The sequence below is a fragment of the Oncorhynchus keta genome, chromosome 28, assembly GCF_023373465.1.
Source record: "Oncorhynchus keta strain PuntledgeMale-10-30-2019 chromosome 28, Oket_V2, whole genome shotgun sequence".
NCBI classification, from domain to species: domain Eukaryota; kingdom Metazoa; phylum Chordata; class Actinopteri; order Salmoniformes; family Salmonidae; genus Oncorhynchus; species Oncorhynchus keta.
Genome location: NC_068448.1, coordinates 59,333,022 through 59,349,407, shown reverse-complemented (window position 1 = coordinate 59,349,407; position 16,386 = coordinate 59,333,022). Strand labels below are relative to the sequence as shown.

The window sequence follows — 16,386 nt, the reverse complement described above, 5'->3', positions numbered from 1 at the left end:
GGAAACGTGTAGTTGTGTGCTCTTCCGCCACCTTACTTTACATCAGAGGGAAATAGAGCAGGTCTCTCCTGAGAAAAACATACCGTTAAATAGTGCCCGTCCACCCACGGAGGAGAGAGCCGTCAGCAGAAATCTGAGGACAGTCTTCTTTATGAGAGCCATTAGAGAGTAAATATGAATCACATTCTATTAAATAGCTAGGTACAGCAGTTTACCATACTGTCATGTACTGTAGCAAGTATTCTCTTATCAGTCCACATGTAAAGGCTGATTGGTCAAATATGGTCAGAAAATACATTAATGTATGCATGAGCAAGTGCACACCAAACACACACACTGCACATTATATTATCACAGAATATGTTCTATAATAAGTAAATTGACAGTGAGCTTGCTTTTTGAAAGACATTATGTTATATCTTCAGAGTTCTACTGCTGAATCTGGGCCTTACAGTGTGTGTGTGTACGGCCGCCTCGCTTCGCGTTCCTAGGAAACTATGCAGTATTTTGTTTTTTTACGTATTATTTCTTACATTGGTACCCCAGGTCATCTTAGGTTTTATTACATACAGTTGGGAGGAACTACTGGGTATAAGAGCAATGTCAACTCACCATCATTACGACCAGGAATACGACTTTACCAAAGCGGAACCTGTGTTTTGCCTTCCACCCAGGACAATGGATCAGATCCCAGCCGGGGAACCAAAACAACGACGCTGTAAAAGGGGCAGACGAAGCGGTCTTCTGGTCAGGCTCCGGAGACGGGCACATCGCGCACCGCTCCCGAGCATACTACTCGCCAATGTCCAGTCTCTTGACAACAAGGTTGATGAAATCCGAGCAAGGATTCCAGAGAGACATCAGAGACTGTAACGTTCTTTGCTTCACGGAAACATGGCTCACTCGAGACACGCTATCGGAGTCGGTACAGCCAGCTGGTTTCTTCACGCATTGCGCCGACAGAAACAAGTAAGAAGAGGGGCAGGGGGGTATGCCTTATGATTAACGAGACGTGGTGTGATCATAACAACATACAGGAACTCAAGTCCTTCTGTTCACCTAACTTAGAATTCCTCACAATCAAATGTCGACCGCATTACCAAGAGAATTCTCTTCGATTATAATCACAGCCGCATATATTCCCCCCCAAGCAGACACATCGATGGCACTGAATGAACTTTATTTGACTCTATGTAAACTGAAAACCACATATCCTGAGGCTGCATTCATTGTAGCTGGGGATTTTAACAAGGTTAATCTGAAAACAAGACTCTCTAAATTCTATCAGCATATCGATTGTGCTACCAGGGCTGGTAAAACCCTGGATCATTGTTATTCTAACTTCCGCGACACATATAAGAGCCTCCCCCGCCCTCCTTTCGGAAAAGCTGACCACAACTCCATTTTGTTGCTCCCTGCCTATAGACCGAGACTAAAACAGGAAGCTCCCGCGCTCAGGTCTGTTCAATTCTGGTCCGACCAATCGGATTCCACGCTTCAAGATTGCTTCGATCATGTGGATTGGGATATGTTCCGCATTGCGTCAAACAACAACATTGATGAATATGCTGATTCGGTGAGCAAGTTTATTAGTAAGTGCATCGGCGATGTCGTACCCACAGCAACTATTAAAACATTTCCAAACCAGAAACCATAGATTGATGGCATCATTCGCGCGACACTGAAAGCGCAAACCACTGCTTTTAACCAGGGCAAGGTGACAGGAAACATGACCGAATACAAACAGTGTAGCTATTCCCTCCGCACGGCAATCAAACAAGCTAAGCGTCAGTATAGAGACAAAGTAGAGTCGCAATTCAACGGCTCAGACACAAGAGGTATGTGGCAGAGTCTACAGTAAATCACGGATTACAAAAAGAAAACCAGCCCCGTTGTGGATCAGGATGTCTTGCTCCCAGACAGACTAAACAACCTTTTTGCTCGCTTTGAGGACAATACAGAGTCACTGACATGGCCCGCTACCAAAACCTGCGGACTCTCCTTCACTGCAGCCGGCGTGAGTAAAACATTTAAACGTGTCAACCCTCACAAGGCTGCAGGCCCAGACGTCAACCCCAGCCGCGTCCTCAGAGCATGAGCAGACCAGCTGGCTGGTGTGTTTACGGACATATTCAATCAATCCTTATCCCAGTCTGCTAATCCCACATGCTTCAAGAGGGCCACCATTGTTGCTGTTTCCAAGAAAGCTACGGTAACTGAGCTAAACGATTACTTCTGTCATCATGAAGTGCTTTGAGAGACTAGTCAAGGCCCATATCACCTCCACCCTACCCTACCCTACACACTAGACCCACTCCAATTTGCTTACCGCCCCAATAGGTCCACAGACGAAGCAATCACAACCACAATGCACACTTCCCTAACCCATCTGGACAAGAGGAATACCTATGTGAGAATGCTGTTCATCGACTACAGCTCAGCATTTAACGCCATAGTAACCTCCAAACTCGTCATCAAGCTCGAGACGTTGGGTCTCGAGTCCACCCTGTGCAACTGGGTACTGGACTTCCTGACGGGCCTCCCCCAGGTGGTGAGGGTAGGTAAACAACATCTCTACCCCACTAATCCTCAACACTGGGGCCCCCACAAGGGTGCATTCTGAACCCTCTCCTGTACTCCCTGTTCACCCACGACTGCGTGGCCATGCACGCCTCCAACTCAATCATCAAGTTTGCAGACGATACTAGTAGTAGGCTTGATTACCAACAATGACGAGACGGCCTACAGGGAGGAGGTGAGGGCCCTCGGAGTGTGGTGTCAGGAAAATAACCTCACACTCAACGTCAACAAAACAAAGGAGATGATCGTGGACTTCAGGAAACAGCAGAGGCAGCACCTCTCCATCCACATCGATGGGACAGTAGTGGAGAGGGTAGTAAGTTAACTTCCTCGGCGTACACATCACGGACAAACTGAATTGGTCCACCAACACAGACAGCGTAGTGAAGAAGGCGCAGCAGAGCCTCTTCAACCTCAGGAGGCTGAAGAAATTCGGCTTGTCACCAAAAGCACTCACAAACTTCTATAGATGCACAATCAAGAGCATCCTGTCGGGCTGTATCACCGCCTGGTACGGCACCTACTCCGCCCACAACTGTAAGGCTCTCCAGAGGGTAGTGAGGTCTGCACAACGCATCACCGGGGGCAAACTACCTGCCCTCCAGGACACCTACACCACCCGATGTCACAGGAAGGCCATAAAGATCATCAAGGACAACAACCACCCGAGCCACTGCCTGTTCACCCCGCTATCATCCAGAAGGCGAGCGAGGTCAGTACAGGTGCATCAAAGCAGGGACCGAGAGACTGAAAAACAGCTTCTATCTCAAGGCCATCAGACTGTTAAACAGCCACCACTAACATTGAGTGGCTGCTGCCAACATACTGACTCAACCACAGCCACTTTAATATTGGAAAAATGTATGTAAAAAAAACACTTTAAACAATGCCACTTAATATAATGTTTACATACCCTAAATTACTCATCTCATATGTATATACTGTACTCGATACCATCTACTGCATCTTGCCTATGCCGTTCTGTACCATCACTCATTCATATATCTTCTTCATCCCTTTACACTTGTATGTATAAGGTAGTTGTTGTGAATTGTTAGGTTAGATTACTCGTTGGTTATTACTGTGTGTGTGTGTGTGTGCGCGTGTGCGTGTGTAGGAGAATGTCCATTAGTGCTTTTCATTTTGCTCAGAACATCAAAGTATGTGATGTCCTCGCGTGCTGCATTTAGCGTTAATGTAGCCGACTGCTGAAATAAATCGAAGTGAGAATTTCTAAGTAGTTTTCAGGCAATTGAGACAGCAGGTCCTTTTTATCTGCTCTGAAAACTGGGGCTACGCATTGATTTCAACTCCTTCTGAGATCTGAAATGCTTTTAGATTCCCTGCTCTCCCTCTCGACCTCTCCCTCTTTCTCTTTTTGTCCCTCTCTTTCTCTCTGACGCTGTCAGCTCTTTTATTCCCGATGATAGAATCCTGGCATTTAGTACAACAGCGTCTTCGCCAAAAGAAAGATCGATTCATTCAGCTTTCAAATGCTACAATGACTATGGATGAACCAACCTCAGTGCTTTTGATTTCAGCTCCTATGTCTGATACTTAGATCCTAACCACTGATATTTAGTCTTGATCTTCAGGTAAAAGAGAAACCAAGTCTGGGGGGGAAAGTAAATACATTTTTACAAGTCAATGAATATGAGCAATTTCCAGTAGAGTTCAGTTAGGGGTTGTGGTGAGGTGGACAGAAATGTAACCTTTCCTCTGAAGAGTTGAATAGTTTGCATGTTGAATGGACTGCTATTCCTTTCACTCACGCTGGCAAGGTTTGGATGTTTTCAAAAGGTACTATTACAAATTCCTGATGTTTACTGGGCTCAAACAACAAGTCATGTTAGCTACTTGACAATGGGTCTTTCATGGCAGTACAGAACTGTTGACGTGGACCAACGACAAGGGGAATGGTCACCCTGGGTCATTAAAATCGAACTAGTTGGTTATCAGTGAAATATAGCTCCATTTCCTTCTAAAGACATGTCAATAAAATAACTGTCTGAATCTCCATCACTGGCCAGATCACCATAACAAAGCAGCAACTTCACAATTCAATCAAAATGATGAAAAATAACTGAGATAACTGGGATAGCACAAAAAAACAACTGCGTTAACTGGGATAGCACAAAAAAACAACTGCGATAACTGGGATAGCACATTGCTACTTTATAACATTGATCAGATGTAAATTGGGCTTTTATTAAAGACCAAGGTAATCACTTATTGCATTGAGGACAAGAAGGTGATGAATACAAATCATTAAAATCCAGACGGAAAATATTTACACACGAAGCAAACTACTATCGCACAGTCAACTCTAGTCATTTAGTAAGTTCACCATTCGGCGATTCTCACTGTTAAACATCGCACAGTGTTCAACACAATGGCTCTTGCATGTTATGGACCTTATTCACATCGTAATGGTGCAGTAAAGGGCATATGAGAAAAAGGAATATTGCACACATGTAGTAGTTGATAGTTACATGGCGAAGGAGAGCAAGAAGAAAAGAGAGAAGGGGAGAGAGAACCCCCCAGGGTCATTGCAAATGAATGTTTTTGTGAATGAATTAACTAAGAAGTATCGATTTACAAGTGAATCTCATCAACCCCTGACTACAGTATGTGAATTCACGAGGATATATTTCAGCCATGCAGCATTTTTGGATTTTTCCTTCTCAAAGCTTTAACGTCTGTCAAATAATGGTTTACAAAACTTCTTAAATTAAAAAAAAAAAAAGTAGATTCACTGGTTTTCACTGACCTGTCTTCTCAGTTAAGGTTTTCTTAACAAACATTACTATACTATCAATCGAGAAATCAATTAAAACGATGTGTCTAAGTCTCCATAACAAAGCCTGACCTTGAAGCACTGCTCTCATCATGTGTTGTCAATGACAAGCATACTTTCAAGGCTTCCCTTTGGAACAACTTCTTTATGAAATCTTCAAGACCAAGAAGCAATGATGGGTCTATGAGAGACGGGCAGCTCCTGAATGGACTTCATCACATTGTTTGTTCTGAGAAGAATGTGTCTGATGCATCTCAGAACCAATCATGGTCTATTTCAGACAACACAGTATGTCTCTCTTCCTGTACTACATACAGTACAATCCACAGAGCCCACAGCAGTGATTCTCACATTCAACACCCACCATCGTTCTTCAGTCTTCAACTTCCGAGTGACAAGACGTGCTGATTGTAACCGCCAGGTATTACAACATATTGTTTTAGACCCATTCTGTATTCAATGCCTTCTCACTGCTAATTTCCTTGGCGATTCATATTAATTTGCTACTGTGTGTGCAGATACCATCTGTTTGTTGTATGTCTGACAAAACCAGACAAATACAGATCCACACAGCCTTTTGATAAATGTGTTCAGGCAATGGGAAAGACGTCATTGGAATTTCTTTTGGACTGAAATATGTCTGTATGTGTATGATTCCATTTAGGCCAAAATTACAAACACCTCTGTGCTATCCCCCTCACACGAAAAAAACCCCCAAGCATCTCTTAACCACAGAAAGTCACCCAAACTTATCTGAAGCTAACTTATAATCCATCCATTAAACTGTATAATTACAACGACAAACTTGTATTCTCTTTTATCAAGGTAAAAAGCATACAAATGAATGAAATTTCAAATGATGATTGAATCGTGCTCAATGGAATACAAATGAAGGCTTTTCAAAAGACAGAACACTTCTCCCTAAATAGATGGCATTCTGATTTCATCGAGAGCGTTATTTTCTTTTATTCCGTAATTAACTTTTCCCATTAATTCAGTGGGAGGAATCTCTGGTTGCATGCGCTGAGACTCCTCAGATCCCCTGTGTTAAGATTTGACAGCGCAGGTGGAGGGGTGGTATTACCAAAATATTAAATCATCTAGAAAGAGAAAACCATAAAGAGTGGATGCATTTATTCACAGATTGTGATTCAATTTGCATGCTGATTCTGTTGCTGATTACTCCCTAGGCACGAACCACTGAGGGAAGTTAAATGAACAGTGAAGTTAAAAACCCACTTTCCCAATTTAAATATCAAAAGTTGAGGGAATATTCAAGTAATAAAGTTGAAGAAAGGAATTCTTGGCCTTGGTCTGTATACTGCCATAGTGACACAATGTGGCAAGCAGTGTGTTTTGAGGCTTGATAACATGATCAAACAGACCGATATAACAGCTACACGACAACACAAACCAAACCAGTGAAACACATGTAAATACACACAGCAGATGGAGTATTGAATGCAACCAATGATTTTCACAGCCAGCGGCCCAGCTTGAGGTAAAGTATACTTAACAGTACAGTTTGTCAAGTCTGAATCTGCTAACTAGTAAAAAACAATACAGCTATATGTTTTATTGTCATATACACCAGATACAGTTTACATACACTTAGGATGGAGTCATTAAAACTTGTTTTTCAAACACTCCACAAATTTCTTGTTAAACTATAGTATTGGCAAGTCGGTTAGGACATCTACTTCGTGGATGACAAGTGATTTTTCCAACAATTGTTTACTGACAGATTATTTCACTGTATCACAATTCCAGTGTGTCAGAAGTTTACATAGACTAAGTTGACTGTGCCTTTAAACAGCTTGGAAAATTCCAGATAATGATGTCATGGCTTTAGAAGCTTCTGATAGGCTAATTGACATCATTTGAGTCAAATGGAGGTGAACCTGTGGATGTATTTCAAGGTCTACCTTCAAACTCAGTGCCTCTTTGCTTGACAGCATGGAAATATCAAAAGAAATCAGCCATCGGTTCATCCTTGGAAGCAATTTCCAAATGCCCGAAGGTACCACGTTCCTCTGTACAAACACCATGGGACCACGCAGCCGTCATACCGCTCAGGAAGGAGACACGTTCTGTCTCCTAGAGATGAACATACTTTGGTGAGAAGTGCAAATCAATCCCAGAACAGCAGCAAAAGACCTTGTGAAGATGCTGGAGGAAACAGGTACAAAAGTATCTATATCCACAGTAAAACCATACCTATATCCACATAACCTGAAAGGCTGCTCAGCAAGGAAGAAGCCACATCTCCAAAACCGCCATAAAAAAGCCAGACTACGATTTGCAACTGCACATGGGGACAATGATCGTACTTTTTGGAGAAATGTACTCCGGTCTGATGAAGCAAAAATAGAACTGTTTGGCCATAATGACCATCGTTATGTTTGGAGGAAAAGGGGGGAGGCTTGCAAACAGAAGAACACCATCCCAACCTTGAAGCACGGGGGGGGGGGCAACATCATGTAGTGGGGGTGCTTTGCTGCAGGAGGGACTGGTGTACTTTACAAAATAGAATCATTTTGTGGGTATATTGAAGCAACATCTCAAGACATCAGTCAGGAAGTTAAAGCTTGGTCGCAAATGGGTCTTCCAAATCGACAATGACCACAAGCATACTTCCAAAGTTGTGGCAAAATGGCTTAAGGACAACAAAGTCAAGGTATTGGAGTAGTCATCACAAAGCCCTGATCTCAATCCTAAAGAAAATGTGTGGGCAGTATTGAAAAACATGTACGAGCACGGAGGCCTACAAACCTGACTCAGTTACACCAGCTCTGTCAGGAGGAATTAGCCAAAATTAACTCAACTTATTGTGGGAAGCTTGTGGAAGGCAATTTTAAAGGCAATGCTGCCAAATACTAAATGAGTGTATGTAAACCTCTGACTCACTGGGAATGTGATAAATAAATCACTCTCTACACTGTTATTCTGACATTTCACATTCTTAAAATAAAGTGGTGATCCTAACTGACCTAAAACAGGGAATTTTTACTAGGATTAAATGTCAGGAATTGTGAAAAACTGAGTTTAAATGTATTTTGCTAAGGTGTATGTAAACCTCCGACTATAACTGTAGATTCAGTGAAATGTGTTGTTTTACAGGGTCAGTCATAGTAATACAACACGCCTGGAGCAAATTAGGGACCAGTGCTTTGATGGTCACATCAAAGAATTTTTCACCTTGTCGTCTCAGTTATTCCAACCAGTGACCTTTCGATTACTGGCCCAACAGTCTAACCGCTAGGCTACCTGCCACCCCTAGTATAAATGGTATATGGTGAGATGGAGGAAGCCAGATGGCATTGTGTTCGCTGTATCAACAGCATAGATGCCCTAAACAGGGAGAGAGCTGGAGAGATAGAGAATAAAAGAGAGCGCAATAGATAGAGAGAGCGAGGGAAAGATAGGGGTAGAGAGAGAGAGAGAAAGAGAGGGGTAGAAAGTGAGATTGAGAAAGAAATGGGTAAAAGAAAGAGAGAGAGAAAGAGAAAGAGAGAAAGAGAGAGAGAGAGAGAGAGAGAGAGAGAGAGAGAGAGATGGTTGCAGTGCTGTTACCTGCAGAGATTAAAGACGAGAGAGAAACAGAGAGCTGTGAGAGAGAAGTGGAGAGACAGAAAGAGAGGTAGAGAGAGATAGATGGTTGCAGAGCCGTTACCTGCAGGACAGAAGCTCCAGCATGAAGGAACTGCAGACCAGACTCCGCTGAGTCGATGCCCCCAGTGGCCAGGATGGGAAAGCCAGGCAGGGTTTTGGCGATGGCGGATACAGCACGCAGGGCGATGGGCCGGATGGCGTTTCCTGTAGACAGAAACACAAATGTAGAAACAGTGGCAGAAGTCACCATTTACATACATGTATACCTGCGGATGTGTAGGGGCTAGCTAGGGACGGGTCCAATTGTTTTTGTTGATGGACTTGGCTAACGCGTACCGGTATTTTTACTTTTTATTTCACCTTTATTTAACCAGGTAGGGCAGTAAAGACAAATTTCTCATTTACAACGGCGACCTGGCCAAGATAAAGCAAAGCAGTGCGACAAAAACAACACAGAGACACACATAAACAAATGTACAGTCAATAACACAATATAAAATTACATGTACAGTGTGTGCAAATGTAGGAGAGTAGGGAGGTAAGGCAATAAATAGGCCACAGAGGCAAAATAATTACAATTTAGCATGAACACTGGAGTTGTAGATGTGTAGATGATGATGTGCAAGTAGAGATACTGGGGTGCAAAAGAGCAAGAGGGTAAGTAATAATATGTGGATGAGGTAGTTGGGTGTGCTATTTACAGATTGGCTGTGTACAGGTACAGTGATCGGTAAGCTGCTCTGACAGCTGATGCTTAAGGTTAGAGAGGGAGATATAAGACTCCAGCTTCAGAGATTTTTGCAATTCGTTCCAGTCATTGGCTGCAGAGAACAGGAAGGAAAGGCGGCCAAAGAAAGTGTTGGCTTTGGGGATGACCAGTGAAATATACCTGCTGGAGCGTGTGCTACAGGTGGGTGTTGCTATGATGACCAGTGAGCTGAGATAAGGTGGGGCTTTACCTAGCAAAGACTTATAGATGACCTGGAGCCAGTGGGTTTGGCGACGAATATGTATGTATGCATACAGGTCGCAGTGGTGGGTAGTATATGGGGCTTTGGTGACAAAACGGATGGCACTGTGATAGACTACATCCAGTTCGCTGAGTAGAGTGTCGGAGGCTATTTTGTAAATGACATCGCCAAAGTCAAGGATCGGTAGGATAGTCAGTTTTACGAGGGTATGTTTGGTAGCATGAATGAAGGAGGCTTTGTTGCAAAATAGGATGCAGATTCTAGATTTTATTTTGGATTGAAGATGCTTAATGTGAGTCTGGAAGGAGAGTTTATAGTCTAACTGGACACCTAGGTATTTTTTAGTTGTCTACATATTCTAAGTCAGAACCGTCCAGAGAAGTGATGCTGGTCGGGTGGGATGGTGCAGGCAGCAATCGGTTGAAGAGCATAGTTTTACAAGCATTTAAAAGCAGTTGGAGGCCACGGAAGGAGTGTTGTATGTTCCAAGATGGCATAGCAGTGGGATGTCTGTTTTGATTGTCCTGTCCCGTCCCGTATATATATATCGTTTTCTTCATATATATTTCTAGTATTTTTAATCTAATTTTCCATCTACGGACTGAACATACTCTCCTGCAACCCGCCTCACCCAATGTGGTACGGATCTGCTATTTTTACACTTTTGAACCGGACCCCCTTCAGAAGCTCGCCAGATAAATAGCTACTTGCTAGTAGTCAGTTAGCCACTGCTAGCAGTCATCACCGTTAACTCGGACATCTGCCAGCCTCAGCCTGGGAAACTCCTGCCAGCCTTCACAGAGCGATATCTACCCAGAGCATATCAGACTGCTTTTCTCTAACACATCTCCGGAGCTAGCCTCGAAATAGGCCCATCTTCCGGCTAGCTGAAGAGATCCTTCAAGCAATTCCTGGGCTTCAATTACCTCTTTTTCCAATTGGCCCGAACCCTTTGCTGCTGACATGGAGCATCGCCGATCCATCACGACTGGTCAGCCAATGTAACCGTCCAAGGAGGTTTCTGTCCCGAAGCAAGCACCAGTTAGGAGCTAGCCTCGAACTAGGCCCTTCTTCCGGCTAGCCGAAGAAATCCATCAGATAATTCCTGGGCTTCAATACTTCTTCTGCCAATTGGCCTGGACCCATTGCTGCCGACACGGAGCCCCGCCGATCCATTACAACTGGTCTGCCGACGTAACCGTCCGAGGGGGTTTCAACAGGCTCTCCCATTGCGAGGTCCCCCCGAGGCCCATTTGCTAGCCTGCTGCTATCGCTTGCCTGCTAGCTGTCTGAATCGCCATGTCTCCAGCTCACCGAGCTACTCACTGGACCTTATGATCACTCGGATACACATGCTTCTCCCTAATGTCAATATGCCTTGTCTATTGCTGTTTTGGTTAATATTTTTTTCGTCTTATTTCATTGTAGAGCCTCCAGCGCTGCTCAATATGCCATAGCTAGCCCTTATGTTCCACCCGCCTTATGTTCCACCCCCCAACACATGCGGTGACATCGCCTGGCTTAAATGGTACCTCTAGAAACCTCTCTTCATCACTCAATGCCTAGGTTTACCTCCACTGTACTCACATCCTACCATACCCTTGGCTGTACATTATGCCTTGAATCTATTATTCCGTGCCCATAAACCTGCTCCTTTTACTCTCTCTTCCAAACGCACTAGACAACCTATTCTTTTAGAGTTTAGCCGTACTCTTATCCTACTCCTCCCCTGTTCCTCTGGTGATGTAGAGGTTAACCCCTGCAACCTCATCATCACTCCCATTCCCCAGGCGCTGTCATTTGTTGACTTCTGTAACTGAAAAAGCATTGGTTTCATGCATGTTAACATCAGAAGCCACCTCCCTTAGTTCACCATAAGTGACAAGACTATAAGCAAGAGGGAAAATAAGAGTGAGGATAGGGAATCAGAAAGGCCTGTATTGCACCAACTGTCTTTTGAAATATGGAGGGAAGTGAATATCTTGTAATTTAATTTATCTTGCCAGGGTATTACATTAATACAGACTGTTACGGGTACTACAGGGTGCCGTTGCAATCTCTCCCTCTCTATGTCTCTCGCTCTGTATGTCACTCCCCACCTCTCCATCCCTCACTATCGCTCTCTCTCTGTCTCCCTGCCTCTCTCCTTGTGGCCTAGCATAGCACGGGACATTCTAGTCTCCCCTCCTCATCTCTCACTATCACTCACTCTCTCCGTGGCTGACCACAGCGCAGGACGTTCCAGTCTCTGGATCTAAATAAGTGTAGAGACAATGTCTGTCTCTGATCAATGGGAGAAAAGCCTGCCTGCTAAATGAGGTTAAATCTAATGTGATAAACTGCTCCATCTGTCAGTGGGATTGGACTGGAGGCTTTAATTCATTCAGGAGGTGGGAGAGACAGGTAAATAAACGAGGGGTGTAACATTAGAAGATGCATGAAGAGCGGAGCTTTCTAGGGCTTTGACAGGCTGGGAGAAGAAGACACTTCTTGTTTTTTCTTTTAGTCAGACTTCTTAATGACAGCATAGGGGTAATTCATGGATATGGTTGTGTTGTTGTCTTCCACGTGTGGCTGACTGATGCCCTTTAATGTGTGCAGGCATCTGTAAATAAAAGAAGTTCAAGCGAGAACTTCATATTTCAAGTTGTGCACGTTAACACAGTCTGCATGATCCTATATGTTTCTATGACTGTATTTATAGTTTTTGAGACCTCTGTCTTTCCATCAAGTCTCCTCTGGTAACATCCACCAAATACTGCTGTCCTCTTGTACTGTAGTATCCTCCTCCTTCTCCTTTCCACAACAAACTATAGCTAACCCACTACCTCCTATCCCTTCAATAACACCCCCATACTTTCACCACAACATTAGATTGCAAATCAATTGTAACAGCCAAATCAGCTCATGTTTGGAGTATATTTGGTTTGGAAGGCTGTTCATGCGAATCTGTAATGAGTTATTGCTATATGCCATGTCCCAAATTGAACCCTATTCCCTATACAGGGTAGGGGAGCAAAGGGTTACATGTAATCCGTTAGATGTAACTGATTACAAAAAAACGAACTTGAATCCGTTACCATCAGAAATATTGTAATCAGATTACATATACTTTTGAAAAAAATAGATGATTACTTCTAGGACTACTTTTAAATTCAAAATTATTTGTCACCTTTCTGCTTTCTTAAAGACATTCAAATCAGCACTGAAAAAAGGCGAAAGTTTAAGTTTGTTCCACCTAAGCGAGTCTGACCACAAATCAGAGACCAATATGATGAGACCAATAGGGTTTCTGTACAGCACTTTGAGATATCAGCTGATGTACGAAGGGCTATATAAATAACATTTGATTGATTGATTGATTGATTGATTGATTGACACCAAAGTTGATTGCGGCAAAAGAGCAAGAATAGGCTGTCCACGCTGTCTTCCAATGGTGCAAATGCTGTTGGAATCCAAAGATTATCCAAAGATTATCCAACTTCAATAAAGGCTTGGAGGTGAGAACGACAGCAGTGGTGCAGCCTATGGGAGATACGGACATCACACTGCTGCTCTCTTAGGTATCACTTTCACCTGTACTGGTCAAAAATATAAATGCAACATGCAACAATTTCAACAATTTTACAGTCACAGTTCATATAAGGAAATCAGTCAATTTAATTATATTCATTAGGCTAATTTAATGATTTGACATGACTGGGCAGGGGTGCAGCCGTGGGTGGACCTGGTACAGCATACAGCACTTTGGAGCCAGGCCCAGCCAATCAGCATTAGTTTTCCCCCATTAAAGGGCGTTATTACAGACAGAAATACTCCTCAGTTTCAGCTGTCCGGGTAGCTGGTCTCAGATGATCCCACAGGTGAAGAAGCCGGACGTGGAGGTCCTGGATTGGCATGGTTACACGTGGTCTGCGGTTGTGAGGCCGGTTGGACGTACTGCCAAATTCTCTTAAAAGACGTTGCGGCTTATGGTAGAGAGATTAACATTAAATTATCTGGCAACAGTTATTGTGGACATTCCTGCAGTCAGCATGCTAATTGCACACACACTCAAAACTTGAGACATCTGTGGCATTGTGTTGTGTGACAAAACTGCACATTGTGGCCTTTTATTGTCCCCAGCACAAGGTGCACCTGTGTAATGACCATGCTGTTTAATCAGCTTCTTGATATGCCACAGTACAGGTGCATCAAAGCTGGGACCGAGAGACTGAAAAACAGCTTCTATCTCAAGGCCATCAGACTGTTAAACAGCCACCACTAACATTGAGTGGCTGCTGCCAACACACTGTCATTGACACTGACCCAACTCCAGCCACTTTAATAATGGGAATTGATGGGAAATGATGTAAATGTATCACTAGCCACTTTAAACAATGCTACCTTATATAATGTTACTTACCCTACATTATTCATCTCATATGCATACGTATATACTGTACTCTATATCATCGACTGCATCCTTATGTAATACATGTATCACTAGCCACTTTAACTATGCCACTTTGTTTACTTTGTCTACATACTCATCTCATATGTATATACTGTACTCGATACCATCTACTGTATGCTGCCCTGTACCATCACTCATTCATATATCCTTATGTACATATTCTTTATCCCCTTACACTGTGTATAAGAAAGTCGTTTTGGAATTGTTAGTTAGATTACTTGTTGGTTATCACTGCATTGTCGGAACTAGAAGCACAAGCATTTCGCTACACTCGCATTAACATCTGCTAACCATGTGTATGTGACAAATACAATTTGATTTGATTTGATTTGACCTGTCAGGTGGATGGATTATCTTGGCAAAGGAGAAATGTTCACTCACAGGTATGTAAAGAAATGTGTGCACAAAAGAGAAATACGTTTTGTGTGTATGGAAAAATTCTGGGATATTTTCTTTCAGCTCATGAAACATGGGACCAACAATTTATATGTTGCGTTTATATTTTTGTTCAGTACAACTATTTGCGCCTTATGAATTGTGGTTGTTGTGGACAAATTAATGTGTGTGTTTTAACCCAATAATAGTTGAATTCCATACTGTCACTTGTCCACTCAAGCTTAACATTGTTTTCATCTATCGCACACCAGGTGCCCTGGGAAAGTTCCTCAATGAGCTCGACATCTTGATGAGCTAATTTCTTGACGATGGCTCACCACTCTTCGTACTTGACGACTTCAACCTCTCGGTGTCAGTCTTCCATTAATTTCTTTCCAACTCTCTCTTTACCCTCCTCACCATTTCCCAATCCCCTACAACTCACAAGGCAGGCAATATGCTTTACCTCTTCTTTACTCGAGGCTGTTCCCCTAATAATTTCTTTCCTCCAACCCTAGTCACTAAGCCCCTACTCCGATGGTCATGCGCAGTCACAATCTTCTCTCTCCCTCCCACTACTCCTCTTATATCCTATCATCGCTCCCTTCTGCTAAATCCTTCTCCCTCCTGTCTCCTGATTCTATCTTTTCGACCCTACTCTCCTCCCTTTCCTCATCCTATGACTCACACTGTCCGGTTTGTTCCCGGCTGGCTCGACCCTCCCCTCCTGCTCGTTGGCGGAGTGACTCATTGAGAGCTGCGGGCTGCTGAGCGATAATGGAGGAAAACTAAACTTTCAGAGGACCTATCATCCTTTCACTCCCTACTTTCTGCCTTCTCTTCATCTGTATCCACTGCTAAAGCCACTTATTATCACTGTAAGTGTCAAGCTTCTGTCTCTAACCTGAGGAAAGTCTTTTCCGCCTTCTGCCTCTAACCCTAGGAAAGTCTTTTCCGCCTTCTGCCTCTAACCCTAGGAAAGTATTTTCCGCCTTCTGCCTCTAACCCTAGGAAAGTCTTTTCCGCCTTCTGCCTCTAACCCTAGGAAAGTATTTTCCACCTTCTGCCTCTAACCCTAGGAAAGTCTTTTCCGCCTTCTGCCTCTAACCCTAGGAAAGTATTTTCCGCCTTCTGCCTCTAACCCTAGGAAAGTCTTTTCCGCCTTCTGCCTCTAACCCTAGGAAAGTCTTTTCCCCTCTGCCTCTAACCCTAGGAAAGTCCTTCTGCCTCTAACCCTAGGAAAGTCTTTTCCGCCTTCTGCCTCTAACCCTAGGAAAGTATTTTCCGCCTTCTGCCTCTAACCTAGGAAAGTCTTTTCCGCCTTCTGCCTAACCCTAGGAAAGTCCCTAGTCTTTTCCGCCTTCTGCCTCTAACCCTAGGAAAGTCTTTTCCGCCTTCTGCCTCTAACCCTAGGAAAGTCTTTTCCGCCTTCTGCCTCTAACCCTAGGAAAGTCTTTTCCTAACCCCTTCTGCCTCTAACCCGAGGAACCCTAGGAAAGTCTTTTCCGCCTTCTGCCTCTAACCCTTTTAGCCTTCTGAAAGTCTTTTCCGCCTTCTGCCTCTAACCCTAGGAAAGTCTTTTCCGCCTTCTGCCT

The 16,386-nt window shown here is 43.5% G+C and overlaps 1 protein-coding gene across 2 annotated transcripts in view; it reads right to left on the bottom strand.

Moving 5' to 3' along the window:
• LOC118361160 (dihydropyrimidine dehydrogenase [NADP(+)]-like) overlaps window positions 1-16,386 on the bottom strand; it is a 237,050-nt gene that overhangs the window by 24,503 nt on the left and 196,161 nt on the right. For both annotated transcript variants that reach the window (XM_052483339.1, XM_052483340.1), the window contains one exon: window positions 9,051-9,193. In XM_052483339.1, coding sequence (XP_052339299.1) covers window positions 9,051-9,193 — 143 coding nt within the window. The remainder of the gene's footprint in view (window positions 1-9,050; window positions 9,194-16,386) is intronic.